This window comes from Hemiscyllium ocellatum, chromosome 24 (assembly GCF_020745735.1).
Source record: "Hemiscyllium ocellatum isolate sHemOce1 chromosome 24, sHemOce1.pat.X.cur, whole genome shotgun sequence".
Classification (NCBI taxonomy): domain Eukaryota; kingdom Metazoa; phylum Chordata; class Chondrichthyes; order Orectolobiformes; family Hemiscylliidae; genus Hemiscyllium; species Hemiscyllium ocellatum.
In genome coordinates this window covers 21,447,511-21,468,914 of record NC_083424.1, presented here as the reverse complement: position 1 = coordinate 21,468,914, position 21,404 = coordinate 21,447,511, and the positions used below count along the sequence as shown (strand labels likewise).

General features: G+C 42.4%; 1 protein-coding gene across 5 annotated transcripts in view; it reads right to left on the bottom strand.

Moving 5' to 3' along the window:
- The window catches only part of LOC132827096 (transcriptional activator MN1-like), a 133,195-nt gene that overhangs the window by 48,953 nt on the left and 62,838 nt on the right, over positions 1-21,404 (bottom strand). Inside the window, exon 2 of one of the 5 annotated variants that reach the window (XM_060843577.1) lies at positions 1,189-1,563. The exons of the other annotated variants lie outside the window; for them this stretch is intronic. Within the exon in view, the coding sequence (XP_060699560.1) occupies positions 1,556-1,563 (8 nt within the window). The 3' untranslated portion in view covers positions 1,189-1,555. Of the gene's footprint in view, positions 1-1,188; positions 1,564-21,404 lie in introns of those variants that run through there. 5 annotated transcript variants of the gene reach the window in all.

Sequence of the window (21,404 nt, the reverse complement as noted above, 5' to 3'; positions counted from 1 at the left end):
TTGAGTGGGACGGCTCCTGAACAGATCCAGCAGCTCAAGGCTACGCATCCCAGAGAGTGCTGCAGGGTATGACCAGCAGCGAGACAGGAAAGATTTAAAAGGTGCTGCATGTTTGGAGTGAGCTGCCAGAGGAAATGGTGGAGGCTGGTATAAATACAACATTTAAAAGGCATCTGGATGGGTATACAAATAGGAAGGGTTTAGAGTAATGTGGGCCAAGTGCTGACAAATGGGACTAGATTAATTTAGGTTATCTGGTCAGCATGTACGAGTTGGACTGAGAGGTCTGTTTCCATGCTGTACATCTCTATGACTCTATCAGTAACCTCATGCCTTGGCCTATCCCTAACTTCACCATTATCACCAAACTAAGGATCAAAATTTCACTGAGGACTATTGAAAAACTTACCAGGAGTAACATTTGGAATTGTACTTCCTGTAATTTCTCAAATACAAACTCACTAATCACTCAGGTAGAACTGAGGGACTATAATGTGAGTTCCTGTGGTATATACATATTGTTGGAGAGCTGATAAACTATTATTTTTCTTGCTTGGTCAACTAACACATTTAACTCTGTATCACATGTCTGATTACACCATAGGCTTGCCTGTTGATTTACACAGATTATGGATATATCCACTTAAACACATAAAGAGAACAGAGTCCTCCAAGTTAACAGGGCTGGTCTCTCAATAGGTGATGAATTTAACCTGAGGGTCACCATGTATAAAGTGAGGTTGAGAAGGTGGTACCTTCACGTAACCTCACCTGGTGTGTAAATTGAATCTGCTGATATCACTGTGCATCACAAACCAGCCAAACAGCCAACTGAGCTAAACACATAGTACAACAGTAGGGGTACCTGAAAGCAAGGTGCAAACCTGGTGAAACTACAACACAAGACACTGTGCGTATTAAGCACCTGAAACAGAGTGGTATAGACATATGTCATAACTGAATTGGTTAGATTCCTTGTCCTACTCATCTAATGATCACAACAAAAGTTTGAATTTGAAAATGGAATGAAATTACCAAGTATCTAAACACAAATATAAGACCAGACGCAGCTCAATGTTAGTCAAGTTCCTTAAGTAACAAATAAGGAACAAATTTATTGCAAACAACACTTACTCAAAGAAAGATGTAAATATTATTTACAAAAGGTTTAAACGTGCAAACATATACAACTACCCTGCTTGCAAAGTAATAAACACATACATAATCGCAGAGTCAAGAAAAGATTGTAAAACTCTGCAATGTATTATCTTAAAAGTACCTGGGCCACAAAGTTTAATTCAGAAAAAACAATCAGAGATTGTTCAAAGATTGTCCTGTGGTCAAAGTCACTTTGGTCACAAGCTGTTGGCATTGGGACTTTTTTTTCCAGGAGCAGGTATGGCTGGTTGAAGTCTTTTTACCTGGAGACAATTGAGGTAGATTCTGGATTCTTGATCAAGAACTCTTAGGTAGCAGCAATGGCATCTTCTCCTGTAGGAACCCTTCACTAACGGTGATGAGATATTCTAGTATGTTTACAACTCTCAAACTTTGATCAGAGATCTTTCAGAGAAAGAGAAAAGGGACAGGATTAATAAAGCTGTTACCCTGGGAAAAATATCTCACTGTGTTCAAATCCAATAGATTTGTTACACCCACAAATTGGGTCATCTGACCTCTCACTGACAGTGTTGTGTATTCATTTGAACAGTTTGAGATTTTTATAAATGTAATAGGGTTGTTGCTGCAGCATTTCCTTAACTTTCCAAAATATCTTAGATATTGTTAATTGTCCAGTCAATTATATTCTAAATTAATATTTGAGATAACACACCTTCACAGCATAAAGCTAACCTATTCAGAGCCAACAGATCAGATCAAACTTCTGCAGTCCTATCCCAACCAGATATGTTGTTAGCAAATGAACAACTGGGGAAGGAGACTCCAGGAACATCCCCAACATCCATGGTGCAATACCTCACAATATATTCAAAAAATATGTTTGTAAAAGCAAATGCAACCATCTCCATCCAGAAGTGCTGAGTGTGTGAACCTAAAGTCCTCACCATCACAGATGTCAATCTTCAGCCAATTCAATTCATTTCATGAAACATGAATAAAACACTGAGCACCGCAGGTGTCACAAATCATATGAGCCCTGAGAACCTTTGTTGTAATTCAGAAGTAGAATGTAAACAAGCCATGCCCCTGGCCAAGCTACTCCATGACAGCTACGCAGTAAAATCTATAAAACAGAGTAAACAATTGCCCAGTATGTCCATTTACAAAAAGCAGAACAAGTCCAATCTAACTAATCCAAATCTCTGTCCAATCAGCTTATTCACTTATCAATGGATGAAGAAATGTCAATTCGCCTGCTCCTCAGATGCTGCCTGACCACTGTGCTTTTCCAGCACCACACTCTTGACAATAAAGTGACAAAAGCTGTTGTTGACAAGGCTACCAAAGGACACTAACTCATCAATAGACTGCTCACCAATATTCATCTTGGGTTTTGCAAGGAACACTCAATTTCTGACATCCTCACAGCTTTGGTCCACAAGTGGAAAAAGAGTTAAAATTCCAGCAGTGAGGTGAAAGTGACCATCCTGAACATCAAAACGGCATTTGACTGAGTCTCGTATCAAGAAGCCTCTGCAAAATTATAATCAACTGAGATCAAGAACGCAACTCTTCACTGATCTCATACCTAGCACAAAATCTCAACACCAGGAAATTACTTCAGGAGCTCTTCAGTGCAGCGTCCCAAAGCCAAATATCTTCAGCTCTTCATCATTGTCCTCTGGTAGTGAAGCAGTCTGTGCCTACATGAAAGAAGATCTGACTGCATTCAAATTGAAGTTGACAATTAGCAAATAATATTTAGCTCAGCTACCAGCAATAAGAGAGAGTCTAGCCATCTGCCTTTGACATTCAACAGCATCAAAAGAAGGGCCATCATCAGTATCCTGATGGCTACTATTGACTAGAAAGTTAATTGAATGGGTCACATAAATCATGTGACAACAGGAGCAGATCAAAAACTGAGCATTGTACGGTAACTGATTCAACTCCTGATTTCCTGAAAAATTGTCCATTATCTATGATGCACTAGTCAAGTGTGTGATAAATACTCTTCATTTACCTCGATGACTACAGCTCCAATAACACTCAAGAAACTCAACACCATCCAGCACACTTTATGAGCACTTTAAATATTCACTGTCTCCACCAGTGGAAATGCGGGGTGACAGGGTGTACCACTCACAGGTTGCACTGGAGCGCTCAACAGGATTTCTTCAACAGCAACTCCGAACACTGTGATCCCCAACACCAAGATGGATAATGGCAGGAATCATATGGAACACCACAATCTGCCTAGTTGTCCTCCAAATCACAACCTGCAGTGACGTGGAAATATACCACCAATCCTTCACTGGCACTGGGTTCAAAGGCTGGAATATCTTACCTAACAGCATGGTAGGTTTACCTGCAGCACAAGAAATGCAGCATTTCAAAACAGAGTGTTTTCATCAGCAATTATGGATGGGGAATACATTGGCCCACCTGTGACATCTTCATTCCATGAATGAATTTTTAAAAATTACTGTGTGGTTGCTGCCTCTTTATATCCATGCGTGGGTGTCGCCTTATATACCCGTGCGTGGGTGCCTTTGTGTGCATTGATGTTTACGTCTCCTTCATCTGCCAGTCAATGGTTTCTGTGGGGCTTTCAGCCTCATTTAACCCTATATCAGAGCAGTTTCATATTTACAGAAATAATTTTTTATTTATGTTGCTTCAGATTGAAGTGGCTGAACCAGTCCTGCACTGTGTACAATTCTATCAGCTGCAAACTGTGAGGGGACCCATTTTATTTGTTAAATTTTACCAAGGGATAACTTCATGTCGTATGGAATTACACAACTCTGTTTCAACGACATCACTGTATTTGTAAGGTCTGCTTTCTGGCATTTAGATTAATGCCAGACACTGAGAAAGAGAAACAGAACTCTCTGACACGCACTGCCCCAAACAACAGTGAATAATAGACAAAGACTCCAACTTCAAAATGCTTTGCTGCACATATTTATTGATACCTGCATTCATTTATTTTCCTTTGTATCTCTCTGGCCCTTCTCTCTTTCTACCTCTGACTCTCAGTGTGACTCCCATCGCAATCTTAATCATCCCCTTTTCTCACTCTGTTCTCCAAGGTCAAAAGAAAGGACAATTGCCTCTTTTCTTCCACAGTCTTATGAAAAGAGACCTCCAAGTACAAGTGGATTGTAAATCCAACTCCACAGATCAGATTACAAACTCTCGACTGTCTTTTAGAAAAACGTCTAAGGACTGAAAGCTGTCTGCAGCACATGTCTAAATGTCTGCAGATTCACTAAGTTCAGCAAACTATGTCAACGAAGAATAGAAAGAGTTTTCAACAGGGTCTGTTATCTATTACAAGACCTCATTCCCAGTTAAATAATTCCTGCCCTGTGAGCAAGTTGAATTATGTTTCTCCTAGTTTGACCAATGCCTGTCGAAGTGCAAAATAAGGTGTTGCTAGAGTGCGACATAGCAACTGATGATGGCGAATTATCAATGTTGGAAAGGGTCTGAGAATCTTTTTCCTGATGCATGCAGAAACATGACATATAAACGTACACCATAACATCGCGCTCAGACACACCAAAACATCGCACTCAGACACACCGAAACAACACACTCAGACTCACCGAAACATCACACTCAGACTCACCGAAACATCGCACTCAGACTCACAGAAACAACACACTCAGACACACCGAAACATCGCACTCAGACACACCGAAACATCGCACTCAGACACACCGAAACATCGCACTCAGACACACCGAAACATCGCACTCAGACTCACCGAAACAACACACTCAGACTCACCGAAACATCACACTCAGACACACCGAAACATCGCACTCAGACACACCGAAATATCGCACTCAGACTCACTGAAACATTACACTCAGACACAACCCTGGCCTGCTGTCCCGTAATCTTGACCGCCATCAGTGCCCACTCTACTGAAACCAGAACCAAACCGTCTCTTTCTGACCCCTATACACCATCTCTCATGACAACACATGTGAAAATGCACCATGATCTCAGTACAGGTTTGAAATGGACTCTCAGAATGTTCTAGCTGCTGTTAAAAATGAACAAACACACACTAAATGCAATAACTATTTCCGATCCTTGTTGTGCTGCTGACCTCAGCCAGATTGGACAACTGGCAACAGATTTATGAACAAGCAAATGACCCACCTTCTGTAGATCCGTTGTTTCTATATTGGGTGATCTCTAACAAGCTCCTGCAAATTTCTGTGTTGCTATCCTATCTAAATCACTAACTGGTTCAGATTTAATTATTTAAAATGTTGGAGCTTTAAAGGGTTAGAACCAAGTGCTCTCAGAATAGTAGCCATTAGAATTTCACCCTCCCTTGCAATAAACCAGGTTTTGACCTCCTGCTGTGTTTGTGTTTTGGACATTAGAGGCAGACAGGAGCAGACTAATGTGAACCCTTCCTCCAAAGAGTGGGCAGACACTTAGGCTGTTTAAGTTCCAAAGTGGGTGCCCAATAGACTGGGAAATCATGATGCATTGAGGTTAGCTTGGTGCACTGCCCCAAGAGGCTCCCTGACACAAACCGGATTAACAAGTTACCACAGTATGTTGGTTCCCTCTCATCTGCATTCTCTCTCCTCTTTTGTTCTCAAAAAGAATCAGACAAGGAGCCTCACTATCCTGAGCTGGTGAGAAATCTCATCTTCCTTCCAGCCTGTTTGAATCTCCTGGGAATGCCTTATCTTGGGCTTGTAGACTTCTGCTGTCAAAGTTGTTGAGGTGTTTATATTGTTACTTGTTAGAAATGCTCCTCGAGTTGAATGCTTTTGGCCACGATTATCCTTTATTTCCAGAATCCCGTAGAGAACAGGAGTATTTTTCACCGTAACATCATTTAATATAGGAGATGATATGAAACCATGTCAGCTTGGGAACAGGGCTGAGGTACAACGGGCCCTTATAAATACATAATTAACAGTCGTGGCTTCTTAATCCTTCCCACAGATCTTAGTGCACATCGAGGTTACATAATCTGTCCACATTATTGGCACCAGGAGCAGTCTGGATTGGGATCAAAATAAAGCATGCAAGTGGGTTCCAAACAAGCAACTTATTTTCCACCAGCTTTTCTTTCAATTAACATTTCCATTACCAATTTCCTAAGTAAAGAAAACCCTGTGGTGCAACGGGTAGTGCCATAAAATCCCCCAAACTCCTTACAGTGCAGATAGAGGCCATTCAGCCCAACATGCCTACACTGACCCTCTGAAGAGCATCCCATTTCCAGAGCCCCTCATTTCCCATGGCCAATCCACTTCACCTGCACATCTTACTACCGTGGGAGGAAAGCAGAGAACAACCACACAGACATGTTGAGAGTGTGAAAACTCCACACAGACAGATACCTGAGGGTGGAAGTGAACAAAGGTCACTCACACTGTGAGGCGACAGTACTAATCATTGTGACACCATAACACTCCTGTTGTATCCCTGCCTCTGGAGCAGATCCAAATTCGACTGCTGGACTTGATGGCCAAACAGTTTGAGTCACAACCTGCCAACACTTCCAATATATGCCAGTTGTAAGAGGAGGAGAGACGCCTGATCTGCCATGTGACAGTCGAAATTTAGAGCCTCAATCATTGCCACTCATTGTTCTCATTGCAACATGCCTGTAAAAGTGTCTGTTCCCCCAGTACACTCTGGGCCTGGTTTGGTTCAGTTGGCTGGCAGGAATCGAATTTATACCGATGGCACAGAGTGCAATTCCCCATTCTAGCTGTGGTGAATTCAAGGCTTGCCTCTGTGCTCTGTCCCTGGTTCAGATCTGAACCCAGATTTGTGCCAAGAACTGAAACAAAAGAATAGGGGTTCTGACAAAAGCAAAGTGAAGAACCAAGCCCCATAACCCAGGACAGTGCTAATTTTGGAAAGGATAGAAGGGAAGTCCAGAAGCAACATTGTTTAATAATGATAACAACAAGTGTTCAGTGCCGCTGTCTCTAACAATTCATCACACCTGCTAGCTGGAACTACTCCATGGGGTAATGCTTTGCTGAAGGCAGGATTTCTTACAGCAATGGTTGGGGAAAAGGAATTCCCAACCACAAGGTCATGCAAAGCTTAAAAACAGAAAAGCCAAACCATCAGTCTGAAACAGGGATACGAAACAAGCAGAAAGAAAAAAATGAATTGTATTTACATTATATTTTCCATAGCCTTAGGACATCTTAAAGCACCTTACTACCTTTGCGGTACCTTTGTAGAATGGCCACTCTTGTACAAAGTTAAAAATCTCTCAACACCAGGTTAGAGTCCAACAGGTTTATTTGGAAGCACTAGCTTTCAGAGCGCCTTCAGTGCAAAAGGTTCAGTTGTCTAACACGATAGGGTAAGGTGGAATGTGGTGAGAAGTGCATTCATGTTATCTGGCTTGTAGCTTTCGGAGCACTTTCCAATGCTTCCAAATAAACCTGTTGGACTATAATCTGGGGTTGTGTGATTTTTAACTTTATACACTCCAGTCCAACACCAGCACCTACAAATCTTGTATGAAGATGCGCAGCCAATTTGCATGCAGCAAGCTCCCATAAGTAGTATTGCGATAATGATCAGATAATCTGTTTCGTTCTCTTTGATTGATGGATAAATGCTTGCCAAAACAACTGGGATAATTTTCCTGCTCTTCATCATTTGTACACATGTAAGAGGGCAAGCAGAGTCTCAGTTTAACACCTTTACCAAAAGATGGTGCCTCCAACCCCCAGCACTCCCTCATTGCTATACTCCTGTGTCAGGCTAGATTGTGTTCAGATCCTGGAAGGGAATTGGCTCATAACCTTCTGATTCAGAGATAAGCAAGTTAGCAATGACATTAAGTGCACTGATAGAAATAGTAGGCACTTCAGTTGTAAATGACTTCTAGAACTGCAAAATTTTCCATTGTCTAACATTATAGGACAAGGCGAAATGGGGTGAGAAATGCATTCATGTAATCCGGCTTATAGAGCTGTTATAAAGATTGCATCAATTGCCTCAATGCAGGCAGGACTGTGGGACATAACCCGATTAGTCTATGCTGTCCTCTTCAATGGGCTTTACAATGTCATCTTATTTCATTTTAGCAATGTTCCAATTCTTATATTCCATAAACTGGCGCTTTTGCGATGTTTATTCCACTGACACCTAGAAACAGCTCTACCCGAACAAAATCCTCCTCTTTGGAGTCCATAAGGGTTGTGAGCATTTTCTGGTTATCTGATTTTTTTTAAAAAATACATTTTTGCTGATAAGTCAATATTTCAAAGGCTTTCAATGATTTAACGATCTTGGTTCTTTTGTTCCATGTAACGGGGATAATTTTGATTTTGGGTGATAATATAAGAAAGGAGTGATTTGTTCAGTCATCCTTTATAGATTTCGCCTCATTTTCATTCAGTAGAAGCCAACCAGGAAATGAATCAATAGCGATCAATGATACCCAAAGTCAAATTTAACCCCATTGAGTTTTATATCTGCAGTTCAGAAAGTTTCATTTCATCCATGTCTTTCCTAGTAACTGCTCTCTTGACAAATTGGCTGCTGTCAATGTTGGACTGAAGCAATTTTTTTTCATATTATTCATTAAAAGAGTGATTCTTGTATTGTATCTGCAGAATAGACAGCTCAGTGTGATGTATATAGCAGACAAAATGGCTTCATTATCAGAGCCTATGCAGCAATCAAGTGGAGGACACTTGGATCACTGATGTTTCAGTCTGTACTGATTCAAAATAAAATAACAATGTAAAATATAATAATAATCAGTACAAAATTCGATAGAAGTAAGGCTAAACCCTCTGCCAGATTAAACACGAACAAAACACATCATTTGGATGAATACCAAATTGTTGTTAAACCATTTTGCACATTTCGCATTGCATACTTTATTTCCCTGGCTGTTTCCGTCAAAAGATTTCAAGAAATACAGGTCAGCAGAGTGGCAGATATGATTTAGTGTCGATAGGTATGTGGCTAGACACTGAAATAAAACAAAGAACTGGGGATGCTGGAGATCTGAAACAAAAACAGAAACTGCTGGAAAACCTCAGCATGTCTGGCAGCATCTTTGGAGTGTCAGCGAGAGTGAAAGTTTCATCAGGACTGGTTATGTGGCGATATATAATTGGAGAATGAGCTAGGAATGAAGGACACACTTAATGAAAAGACTCTGATGGGTCAGAATAAACCCAGACCGAGAGACTCAAATATATCAATTCATTAAAGTGAGTGCTGAGATAGCAAAAGCCATAATATGGCCCAACAGGCCACTGAGTTATACAAATAGGAATGCATACACAAGAAAGATGTAAATCTATGAAGAATTTTAACATCCACACCACATCCGCCCCAAACCCCAGTCCTCAATAATATGTAAAAAATAATTAGGATCGGGTTTAAATCAATTAATATGTGAAACCTAATCATAAGCATTCATGAAGACAACTATGTCCATTCTAAATGGGTCTCACGGTGGCTCAGTGGTTAGCACTGCTGCCTCACAGCCCAGGGACTTGGGTTTGATTCCCACCTCTGCCAACTGTCTGTGTGGAGTTTGCACATTCTCCTAGCGTCTGCGCGGATTTCCTCTAGGTGGTCCAGTTTTCTCTCACAATCCAAAGATGTGCAGGTTAGGTGAATTGGCTATGCTAAATTTCCCGAAATGTAAGATGTATTAGTCAGGAGTAAATATAGGGTAGGGGAAATGGGTCTGTGTAGGTTACTCTTCGGAGGGGCGGTGTGGACTTGTTGGGCCAAAGGGCCTGTTTCCACACTTAGGGAATCTAATCTAAATTTCAGTGCTTTGGAGGAGTTTAGGGGACATGTATGTCAGTACAATATATTAATAAAGCTTTTTTTTCTCTCAGATTGTAAATTAAGCTATTTAAATTTGACACTGCCTGCTTCCCCTGGGTTTACAAAACCAGGGAGCCAAAGGGAAGTAGTGGCAGGGAATGATGCAGGTAAGTACTGTTCCGAATTGCATACAGACCAGGGTGGGAGAGAGAGAGAATTTCCCTGCCAGCCACACAAACAGATCTTCAACCACGATTAACTGATCTACCACTTAGATTGCTCTGATTTTCCCCTCTGTCCCTCACTCCTCATTGCCACATATCAAGTTTAACTTCCCGCTACCTGTATTCCAACTACCAATGTATTCCATCTGCTATTCTCCTAACCTATCCAAATCCTTCTGCAGCCTCTCCATTTCCTCAGCACTACCTGTCCCTCCACCTATCTTTGTCTCATTTACAAACACAGATGCCCTGGGATAGGCTTCATCCTTCTCTGGTTGCCAGAGACCGTACCAGGAGACACCAACTAGAGCCTCCTTCGCTTGGGAAAATGTATTCCTCCCATCACCCAAAGTTGTGCCCCTGTTCCTTCTCCACCATCAAGTAAACAATGTGAGCTATGATTTAACATCAATTGTTGGTTGGGCCACAGAGAGAAGACAGTTTTGTCGATTTTGGGGTTTTGCATGGTAAACGGAAATTCAATATGGATTCACCAGGGTGTAACCAATGATCACAATCTATGGATTATATGGAAATACATGAGATACCATGATCGGGATAGGCTGACAGGAAACTTAATAAAGGATATTAAACTTAATTATGACAACGTGAATAGGAAAAGGCTCCTTCCCCTGATTGTGGTATTAGTGACAATAAGTATGTCAATTTAAAATATTGCTAACAGTGAGGCAAGAGGTTATTAAAATTTTATTACACAGAGGACTATAGCATGCAGGGAGCTGTTGAGACAGGAGATCTTGCATCTTTTAATTAGGTAAAAATACAGGAAGCCAAATGGCTACAGAGACGGTGCAGGCAGAGGAATTGGCTACATTTTGTTCTAGCAAAATGATGCCACAAACATCAAGAGACAAGAGGCTCCCTTCTGTCCTGTAAACCTCTGTAGTTCTATTGTAAAATACATTTGCAGATCAAGGAAAGTGATCGAGGTGCAGAGCCGAGGCATTGCTAATCACCAAGATGCTTTGAATTTGAACCTCGTCCTTTCTCCTCATCTACACAAGCTGCATATTCTGCAAGCAAAGCATTTGCAGGCATCGGTGTGTCAGAGGGAATAACTTCCTACCCATTGCATTATTTGTTACTTTATTTAAAATACGACGTCACAAAGTGGTCCTGGCAATCTGACTGCCAATTAATGTTCCATCACCGAACAAGATTTATTTCAGGACTCATAACAAATTATCGAACATTGATCACAGCAGCCCTCTTCAACAGTGTTGTAGCACTACAAGAACTCCAGTGGTTCAAGAAAACAGGGCACCACTACCTTCTCAAGAGCAATTAGGGTTGGGTAGGCAATATATGATAGCCTTGCTGGAGATATCATATATACTAGAATCACAAGATTCCTACAATGCAAAAAGAGGTCATTCAGCCAATGGGGTCTGTACTGATGCTCTGAAAAGCATCCCACCCAGAGCCACCCCTTCACCCACCCTATACCCATGCTCAGCATGGCCAATCGACCTAACCTGCACATCTTTGCACAGACGGAGGAAAGTTGAGCACCTGATGGTAACTCACACAGACACGGAAAGAACATGCAAACTTCAAACATCCAAGGCTGGAATCAAACCGGGTCCCTTGTGCTGTGATGCAGCAACAAGGCTATCACTATACCACCCTGCTGCTCTAATATAGTTTTACATTCCTATGCTCATCTTATAACATACCGTGAAGCATTTAAGATGATATTGCAAAAGCCAGTAGGGTGGAGGGCCACATTTTATGCTTCCTCCCCTCAGTTCTTGAACATGAGCGGCTTAAGTAAGTGTTTGCCTTCAGGTTTAAATTAATTTTAAGTTGGGTTGCCACGCTTCAGAGGCCATCTGAATCTCCAGTGTATGTAGCAAGCAATGACACTGATAAACCTCACTTTCAAAATAATTCAAGATGTAGGCACAGGTAGACAAACCATTTAGGAGATGGGAAAATGGGCTGTAAATCAAATATATAGTGGTGGCTGCAATTAAGGGGGAGTGTCATGAGAAGTGGAAAAACACCAAAAAGTTTCTGGACAGTGTTAGAGGCTTGGCAACCAAACAGGATCTTTGCTGAGAGTGAAGGAGCTGGGCATTAAGTAGTAGAAAGTCAAGAAGAGATGTGCCCTTAAAGTGGGTACAAGTCTCTCGACAAGTGACAAAGCAGTCCAAAATCTGGCTGCCCTTTTAATCAACGCTGACATCAAGGTAGTGGGCTGTCATGCTGTCCAATTGATAGCACCACCCATACACACAGACTGGGACATGCTGCAGGAAACTGCTGCCAAATGTCTGTTCATGCTGCCACTGATCTAAACCCAGCACAGTTAGGTCATCACACACAATTCTCGGGTGTGATGTGAAGATGCCAGTGTTGGACTGGGGTGTACAAAGTTACAAATCACACAACACCAGGTTATAGTCCAACAGGTTTAATTCTCAAGTGGGCTGTCTAGTCAAATGCATGTGCCAACAGCTGGTGGTTCTCTTCTCATTTTCCATTATAACCACTTCACCCCCCCCAACCCCCGCCCCCCCCCCCACTTCCCCCCGCCCCCCCCCCCCCCCCGGCAGGTGAATGGTACTGATTCTGTAGTGGAATTTTGCTGCAAAGCAAACAGGTCTAATGGTCAGAAAGGGAAAATGAGGTAAAAAGACTTCTTCTTGGTTTCACCACTTTTGGGAATCCTTCTACGGGCACAGAGTTCAGTTGCACTATCAAAGAAAGCCTTTAAATTTTAAAGCATTATTGGCATAGCAATGTTCAACACCATGGGGACATACAGGTGTCTCCACTGCCCAGCATCCACTCAAATGCAAACACAGTGGCACCATGTACTTAACTCAAACTGGTTGGAAAGCCCTAATGATCGGAAAAAAAGCAGGAGCTCAGTATTACAGGGTTTCGTTGCAGCCTCATCTGTCAAAGAATAACATACAAGAACAGGAAGTAAAAACAATGACTGCAGGTGCTGGAAACCAGATTCTGGATCAGTGGTGCTGGAAGAGCACAGCAGTTCAGGCAGCATCCAATGAGCAGCGAAATCGACGTTTCGGGCAAAAGCCCTTCATCAGGAATCACACTGATCAAGAACAGGAAGTGTCCATTTAATCCCCCAAAATTGTCCCATTGTTCAATGAAATCATGACAGGCCTGAGACCTAATTTCATAATGTTCTGCCCCATACCCCTTAATATTATTAGATAACAATAACATATCAAGCTCAGATTTAAAATGTTAGACCATTCTAGCATCAATTGCTATTTGCAGCCTAGAGTTGCTGAAGGATTGGTCCATCATCAGAACTCTTTCTCAGCCCTGACCCATTCCCAAAGACCAGGGATGGACGAACCTGCACAAAGTTATTGGACACCTCCATTTACAGTTCTTCCTGTGTTTTTGGCCTGTAGCTGGTCCAGACTATCAGAGCTTGCCACTGCTCTGGATTTGGCAAGATGTTCAACTTCAAGATTGAAAAGTTTTCCAAAAAAACAATTATTTCATGGTAGCTGCTTCCAAAAGGTCTATCAATGTTTTGGTTTAATTTGCCTTTAGGAAGCTGACATGAAGAGGCACCCCTCCACTCTCTCTTTTACTGGTATGTCAGCAGAGTATGTACCACACAGGCCTATGTAAACTGAGATCCAAAGAAAGAGAAGGACAAATTGCATCTGTCCACCAATCCTGCCGTCATTTTGAGGGAAGTGGTGGAAAGGGTGGACACAAAAGCATGTATTTCCCCACAGCAAATCCCTTCAGTACATGTAACTGTGGGGTTTGCTTCTGGATTTGCTTCAAGCTCAAGACTTACCATAAAGAGAAATGGCTGAGAAAAGAATAGCACTGTCGCTGCAGACTACTCACAACAAATTGCAAATGTAAAGCACAAGGCAATAAACTGCTTTCTCACAATGAAACACTGGTGAATAAACAGGAGTTCCATCTGTTGCTCACTGAACGAAAAACAGAAAAGTAAAGAACTTGAATTTATTTTAGCCCCCATCAGGTCTCGCAGTAACTTCCCAGAGACCTTCATGTTCAATAATTTACTTGGCAATGCAATCCCTGGTTTTATGTAGGCAAGCAGTATGTAGTTATACAGTATATAATCCTTACTGACCCTTACCCTGCTGAATGAACAGGACCTTTATACAGTGACACAGTGAGTACCATTAGCCTGTTAAATAAATAGGAGTTCCATACAGTTATGCAGGGAATAACCCATAACCTGCTAAGAAAAACGAGGAACTCTATATAGTTACACAGTGCTCAATAAAATGACTCCTTTTAGGAGGGAAAAGAAAATCCTTGAATCTTTTTTGATGTAGTCAGCCTGTGGCCAGATTTGTTTAGAAGGCAATTTTCAACTAATTTATTTCGTTTAATTTTGGGAGGCCCTCTGCTTGTTTTGGATCCAATTTTTCTCTGCTTCTTCCCCAAGTCATTAGCTCATAACTGAAATGAAGTCCCGCAGGTACTGAGCACCCTCCGGTAGACTGCAAGACCCAAATGGCAGGTTGTCATGCATAAGCTTAGGCCATTAAGTGGCAGCAGAGCTGAATATGAGGGGGTGGTGGGGGAGGGGGTAATGGGATGGGATTCCAGGTTTTGTTCACGGCCTTTGTGATTCACAGTCTTATAACTATGCCATAGCGTAACCACCCAATTCACAGATCAGTCTATTCAACAAGAAGAAACATAGTTTTCTTTAATGTGCAAAGTTTCTCGCTCCCCCCCCCACCCCAAAAAAAGTATAAGGAGCAGTGCTGTTGCTAGGCAACTGGCCCACAAGAGCAGACAGCGGACCTTGCTTCGTGCTCTGGTGACTCACACACATGACTTGACTTGGAGCCGCTCTGACCTGTCAACTCGTCAGCGCACTCGCTGCTAATACGATCCTGTGTCGAGCACATCGGAGGCACCAAAACCCAGTCGCAGTGAGGCTCAAGCTCATGTCCTGGCATTAAGAGGAACTGTCAGTGATCTGAGCGGATGTCGAGAGACTGAGGAGAATCCAATCACAACAGGTCGGACTGGTCAAAACCAGCCAACATAAAGCGCCTGCCAGCCATCAAAGGCCTCACTATCCTGGTCGCCAGGCCCACTCCATGCCTCTTCTGAAGAGGAATGTTGAAATCAGACTATCCCCTGGAACAGAATATGTTCCCTCTTCGAGAGGAAAAGAAATCTGCTGGCTTGCAAGCAAACAAAAGGTGCTTCTTGCATACTCCAGTCGGCTGTGAGACTGTTCCAGTTTGCTCGTGAGCAGCTCTGTGCTTTTCAACAAATGCAAACCACAAAGAACAATTTTGTTCTCTCACAAAAATGGTGATGGCTAAGCATTTGCTGCAAACCAGGACTGGGCCAAGTCGAACCTCCTGTGGAAGGAGCCAGACTGTGAAACAAAACAACCCCACACCACTCAGGCCTTCCCCACCCCCACCTTCACTTCGGTTTAGATTTCACTGTGGTTGTTTGCCAGGTTTTAACAAAGTGCTCCAAGTGTGATACAGCAGGGCACAAGAAAAGTTAAAAATCCAATCCAGGTTGGGAGTTACCTGAATCCTTGTTATCACAGTGTGACTAAGCCTGAACCTGTTGAATAAACAGTAAATTTACGCATTTTTGATTAGAGGAAGATCCTGCTGAATAAATAGAAACTCTGTATATTTACAAAGGAGTAACCCTTGCTCAGCTAAATAATGTCTCGAACAATCTTAATTCTGTGGCTGCATAGTTCCTTTCACTCCATAAAATGACTCCTTCACTATATGGATGTAGTAAAGTCCAAACAGGGAACTGCTGGAGTAGGTGGGAGGTGTGAAAGTGAACAGTCAGCCCTTGCAGGACACTGTTCAGTTAAGATAAAATGTCCTTAATCTTGCAAATGCAGAGATTCTCCCATTCCTGCTGACTCTCCCACGCCTGCTGCCTGTCCCACTCCACTGGCTCTCTTTATCCTGCTGTTTCTTTCACTCTTGCTGGCTTTCCTGGTCCTGTTTGCTCTCACTCTCCTGCACCTCGCTGCTCAAGCATTCCTGCTGACCCTCCCACTCTGTCAGAAATAATGTGTCCAGTCTTTGCTGCAGCCCTCCAAGACAGGCTGTGTCCAAATCTGTTGGGCCAAGGCATTAGCTTGGACTGGTCAGTGTCATGGGCAGGCAGGCCCTTCTGGCACAGCCTGGATTAAGAAGCTCATCTATGTGGCCTTGCTGTTAATGCTGTAGATTTTCCATTCCTGTTTCAGATCAGCAGTCAGAAGACTGCAAGGCCTGAATATCATCAAGGTGCTGATGAAAATCAGTTGCCCACCTCTGAGCTCAGGTTCCAGAGTATGACCAACAGATCCCTGAAGACCCAAGCCATGGATGTGGAACTGGGAAGCTGAATCTAATCGTGTGAGTATACTGAATCTGTGCCTATTATATACACAGGCACAGGCTGTCCCTTAAGAAAATAACAATGGGAACCCTGGTCCCAACATACAGAGGATATGCATGTGACACCACTTTTAATTACTTACTATGAGCAAAGGTGAAGGGTTCCCTGGGAGCAAAAGTCAAATAATTTATCCCTGCATTTGGCCTCTCTCTAAATTTGTGCTGTCCTCCAACTTGAGAAGTACTGCTTTCCATTCAATGTAAATGCGTGCAAACCATTTAACTACACAGTACAGAAAGTGAATAGACCTGCCACATAATCAACATTCTCTTGACACAGAAATTGGTTGGGTTTATCACAGAAATTGCCCTTAAGGAACTGGAGAATTCCAGAGGCCCTGCCTTTAACTCACTGAATAACCAGGAACTTTACGTAATTACACACTGTGTAATCCTTACCTTGTTCAACAACTTGCGATGAATAACCCTTACGCCTGCTGAATATGTTTCAACTCGTACAGTATCCACCTTTTCAAAAGCCACTAAATCTCTGAACACATTGCACAGGTTCATCATATAGACTGCATTCATGGGACACCAGGGCCAACTTGCAGCCACTTCCTCCTCAGAGGATTACCACACGGTCCTGGCTTCATTGGTTCCAGTCTCTCATTTTATTGCACAACACTCTTGGCACCGTGATTCAAGTGACTTTGGCATAAACGTACTTGCCAAAATAACTGATCCATCCAGTCATACTTAGCTAAAGTCCACAAAATGCTGGAGACTTCTTTATCCACTTCAGAGACGGGTAAGAGGTTACAGTTTGATGGTCACTAACTTATTAAACATGGAATCTCTCCCTCTCTCTACTGTCTGCCATGGGCACACTGGGAGGATTTGCAGCGTGATTATTGAACTGTTTCAGCGGAGGAATATAGAAAATAGGTGAAGGGGTAAGGCTATTCACACCTAGGACTTGAAAGAGAAAACATGTTCAACCAATTTATTGAAATTCTGGGAGAATGTAACATGTTCTGTGATTAAAGAGGAATTAGTTGAGGTACAGCACTTAGATTTCCAGAAGACACTTTGTAAGTTGCTACATCAAAAGCTATCGCAGAAAATAAAAGCTCAAAGTTTGGGTGGGGGTAACATATTTACCCAGACAGTAGATTGGCCAGCAAACAACAAACAAAATAAGTATCAAATGTATCATTTTCTAGTGGCAATATGCAAAGTGTGGCATACCACAGGGATTAGTGCTGAGGAACCTCGATTATCCAGCATTCGATTGTCCGAATTTTGGATTATCCAGACAAGATCGCACCATCCCAATGTTTGTGTAAACTGTGTTATCCGGCATTCGATTATGCGAACATTCGATTATCCGAACAAAATGGAGGGGACATTAGGAGGCAACATAGGGATCTCGATAAGTTACTAAGTGAGCAAAGATCTAGCAAAAGGAGGATAATGTGGGAAAATGTGAGACTCGAGCTGAAAATGTGTTGCTGGTTAAAGCACAGCAGGTTAGGCAGCATCCAAGGAACAGGAAATTCGACGTTTCGGGCCAGAGCCCTGATGAAGGGCTCTGGCCCGAAACGTCGAATTTCCTGTTCCTTGGATGCTGCCTAACCTGCTGTGCTTTAACCAGCAACACATTTTCAGCTCTGATCTCCAGCATCTGCAGACCTCACTTTTTACTCGAAAATGTGAGACTGTCCATTACAACAGGAAGAGAAAAGGAGCAGCATGTCATTAAAATGATCTAAGTGTCCTAGTGAACCACAAAGCGTAACAGCAAGAGTTAGGAAATCTAAGAAAATGTTAACATTTACTGTGAGGGGATTTGAAAACAAAAGTAGACTGCTTTACCTCAGTTATACAGGACATTTGTAAGAACACATCTGGAGTATTGCATTGGTCTCCTTACTGAAGGGTAAAAACAATGACTGCAGATGCTGGAAACCAGATTCTGGATCAGTGATGCTGGAAGAGCACAGCAGTTCAGACAGCATCCAAAGTGCAGTGAAATCGACGTTTCGCTGCACTTTGGATGCTGCCTGAACTGCTGTGCTCTTTCATCCTTACTGAAGGGTGTCAAGCAGTCCACAGAAGGATCACTAGGCTAATCTCTGGAATGGGCCGGTTATTCTATGGAGGAAAAGTTGGTCAAGCAAAGCATGCATCCAGAGTTTTAGAAGACTCGATTGAAAAAAAGTAAGATCCAGTGGTTATTTCAGCATGTATATGGAAAGTACATTTCCTTCTGGAGAAGAATCTAGAACCAGGGGTCATGGTTAAGAATAAGAGCTGTGCTCTTAAGACAGAGATGAGGAGAATTATTTTTCTTTGATATTGCTTGAGACTTTAAAGGTAGAGGTACCAGGGGGTAGAGGGATATTGGGGGTAGGCAAGAAGGTGGAGTAAAAGTTACAATCAGCTATCAGGCTTGCAGAGACAAGTCAGTCACTCTTGTTCTGAATTCATATGTTTGTATGATAAAGATGTATATAACCCAACACTGATTCCAACAGGCACTCAACAAACTTCTGGGAAATACAGCAACAGCAACTAACATATACTGCACTTTAAAAGATATCAATTATGGCCTCTTGGGCAATCCCAATTTTAATATGCCAGTGGCAATAGTACCTTCAATTGCAAAGCTTCTAAACTCCTGAATTCTGTCCCAAAATTTCTCTGTCTCTCTGATCATCTTATGAATGCTCCTCAATCGCCTACATCTGTGAGCAAGTCTTTGGTTATATATCCTAAATAACACCTGAATGATTGTCAAAATTTGTTTGTCAATACTTCTGTGAAGTACTTTGGGAACTTTCCCGAAGTTAAGATTGCGTATAAATTGCTGCTGCTGCTTGTCACATCAAGAGTGAACATTATTGGATAAATATAAATATTGAAACCAAAGGTCAGGAGTCACACAGCTGTAACACACACCAGAATTGTACATAACATCAGTCAGAATTATAGAACTCCATCAGTGTGGAAACAGACCACTTGGTCCAACAAGTCCACACTGACCCATTCCCCTACCCTATTGTGCTGTATTCCCCCTGACTAGTATACCTAACCTACACGTTGCTGGGCAATTTAACGTGGCCAGTTCACCTAACCTGCACATCATTGGATTGTAGGAGGAAACTGGAACTCGAAGGAAACTCACACAGACATGGGGAGAATGTACAAATTCCATACAGTCACCGAAGGCTGGAACTGAGCCCAGGTCCCTGGAACTGTGAGGTAGCAATGCTAACCACTGAGCCACCATACCACCCCTAGTCATTAGCATACAATTTGATTTACCTATACCTATCATTAGTGGCTAATGCTTGAAGCTGTGCTGCACCTGTCCAAAGATAGGAATTTGGATATTTGGACATGAATATATCTCTCACAGCCTCACCACAAACCTTCCACCTGACAAGATCTCTCCACTCTGCAGGCACCCAGCCTCTATTCCTGATGAAGGGCGTTTGCCCGAAACATTGATTTTCCTGCTCCTCGGATGCTGCCTGACTTGCTGTGCTTTTCCCGCACCACTCTAATCTCGGCCCAAGGTCCTGTGACAGACTGGTTCTCACTAAACAACTCTGGGATTGGCCACCATTTTTGTTGCCAGTTTGACTGTTTTAAATCCCCAGACTCACATAATCAGTGGTTCCCTAAAGAAAGGTAGGCCATCTGACTAGTAAACTTTTTCAGCATACTGCTGGGTATGCTGATCTGAAAGAGGCCAGATCCAAGACTCACCACCATCCCTTTGGAATACAGCTGAATGGGGCACCCCTTGGACATTACTGCGAGAAACTGAAGTGGGAAGACTTGGAATGCTATTTCCTACCTCCTTACCACAATAGCACTGGGTCTGCAATTATTTGTTGTGCAGATCATACTCAGGAGAAACCTTGGAAAAACTGGCTTAAGTAATCTTCACTTCAGCTTTCCTGCACTTTATACTATTTGGCATTATAGTCAGGAAACCTACTCACAAACCTGGAAAATCAGCATGGAGTGTCCTGGAGAAGTCAGATAGGGATACATGTGGTTCATTCTCTACAGACCATTATGATGGCTATTTGTGCTTTGGGTTAACAGAGGATTGAGCGTGTGCCTGGCATTAATGTCATAGCGTGCAGTCACATTCAAAACATCAGAACAGGGGAATTATTCAGGAATTTAAGAACACTATTGGACTCTACTTGCCATTCAAGGGGCAGACTTGCATCTGAATTACAAGGCCCCAAATTCAAGTCCCACTCCAGAGCTTAGGCACAAAATCTGACACATCTTGGAGAGAATAATGAACCATTGGGAGTGATGAGATGTTAATCTGAGGCCCCATCAGTCAACTTTTTTGGGTGTAAAAGATCCTATGGTACTATTTTGAAGAAAGGGCAGGAGAGTTATCCCTGGTATTCTGGTCAATATTTGTCCCTCAGTCAGTGCCGCTAAAAGAAAACAGATTATCCGGCCACTGTCATACTGGTGCTTATGGGAGATTGCTCTGGGCACATTAGCTACTGGATTACTCACTCAATACAGTTCATTGGCTATGAAGTACTCTGAGACTTCCAGGTTTCATGAAAAAAGTTACACAAATCCAGTTTTTTCTTATTTGTATATCCATCCAATCTTACCACAGTTAACGTTTACCACACCAGATGAGGATATCCCAAGGCCTGTGATGTGTTGAAGGGATACAAATCATGGCCAATCTTTGGAATCAGAGCACAATTGCAGAATCAGAAAATCAATTGATTTAATCAGCTCATCGGCTCATGTAGACTGATGCTGTTTTTTGCCAGTAGTACTGTTTGTGACCAGAATG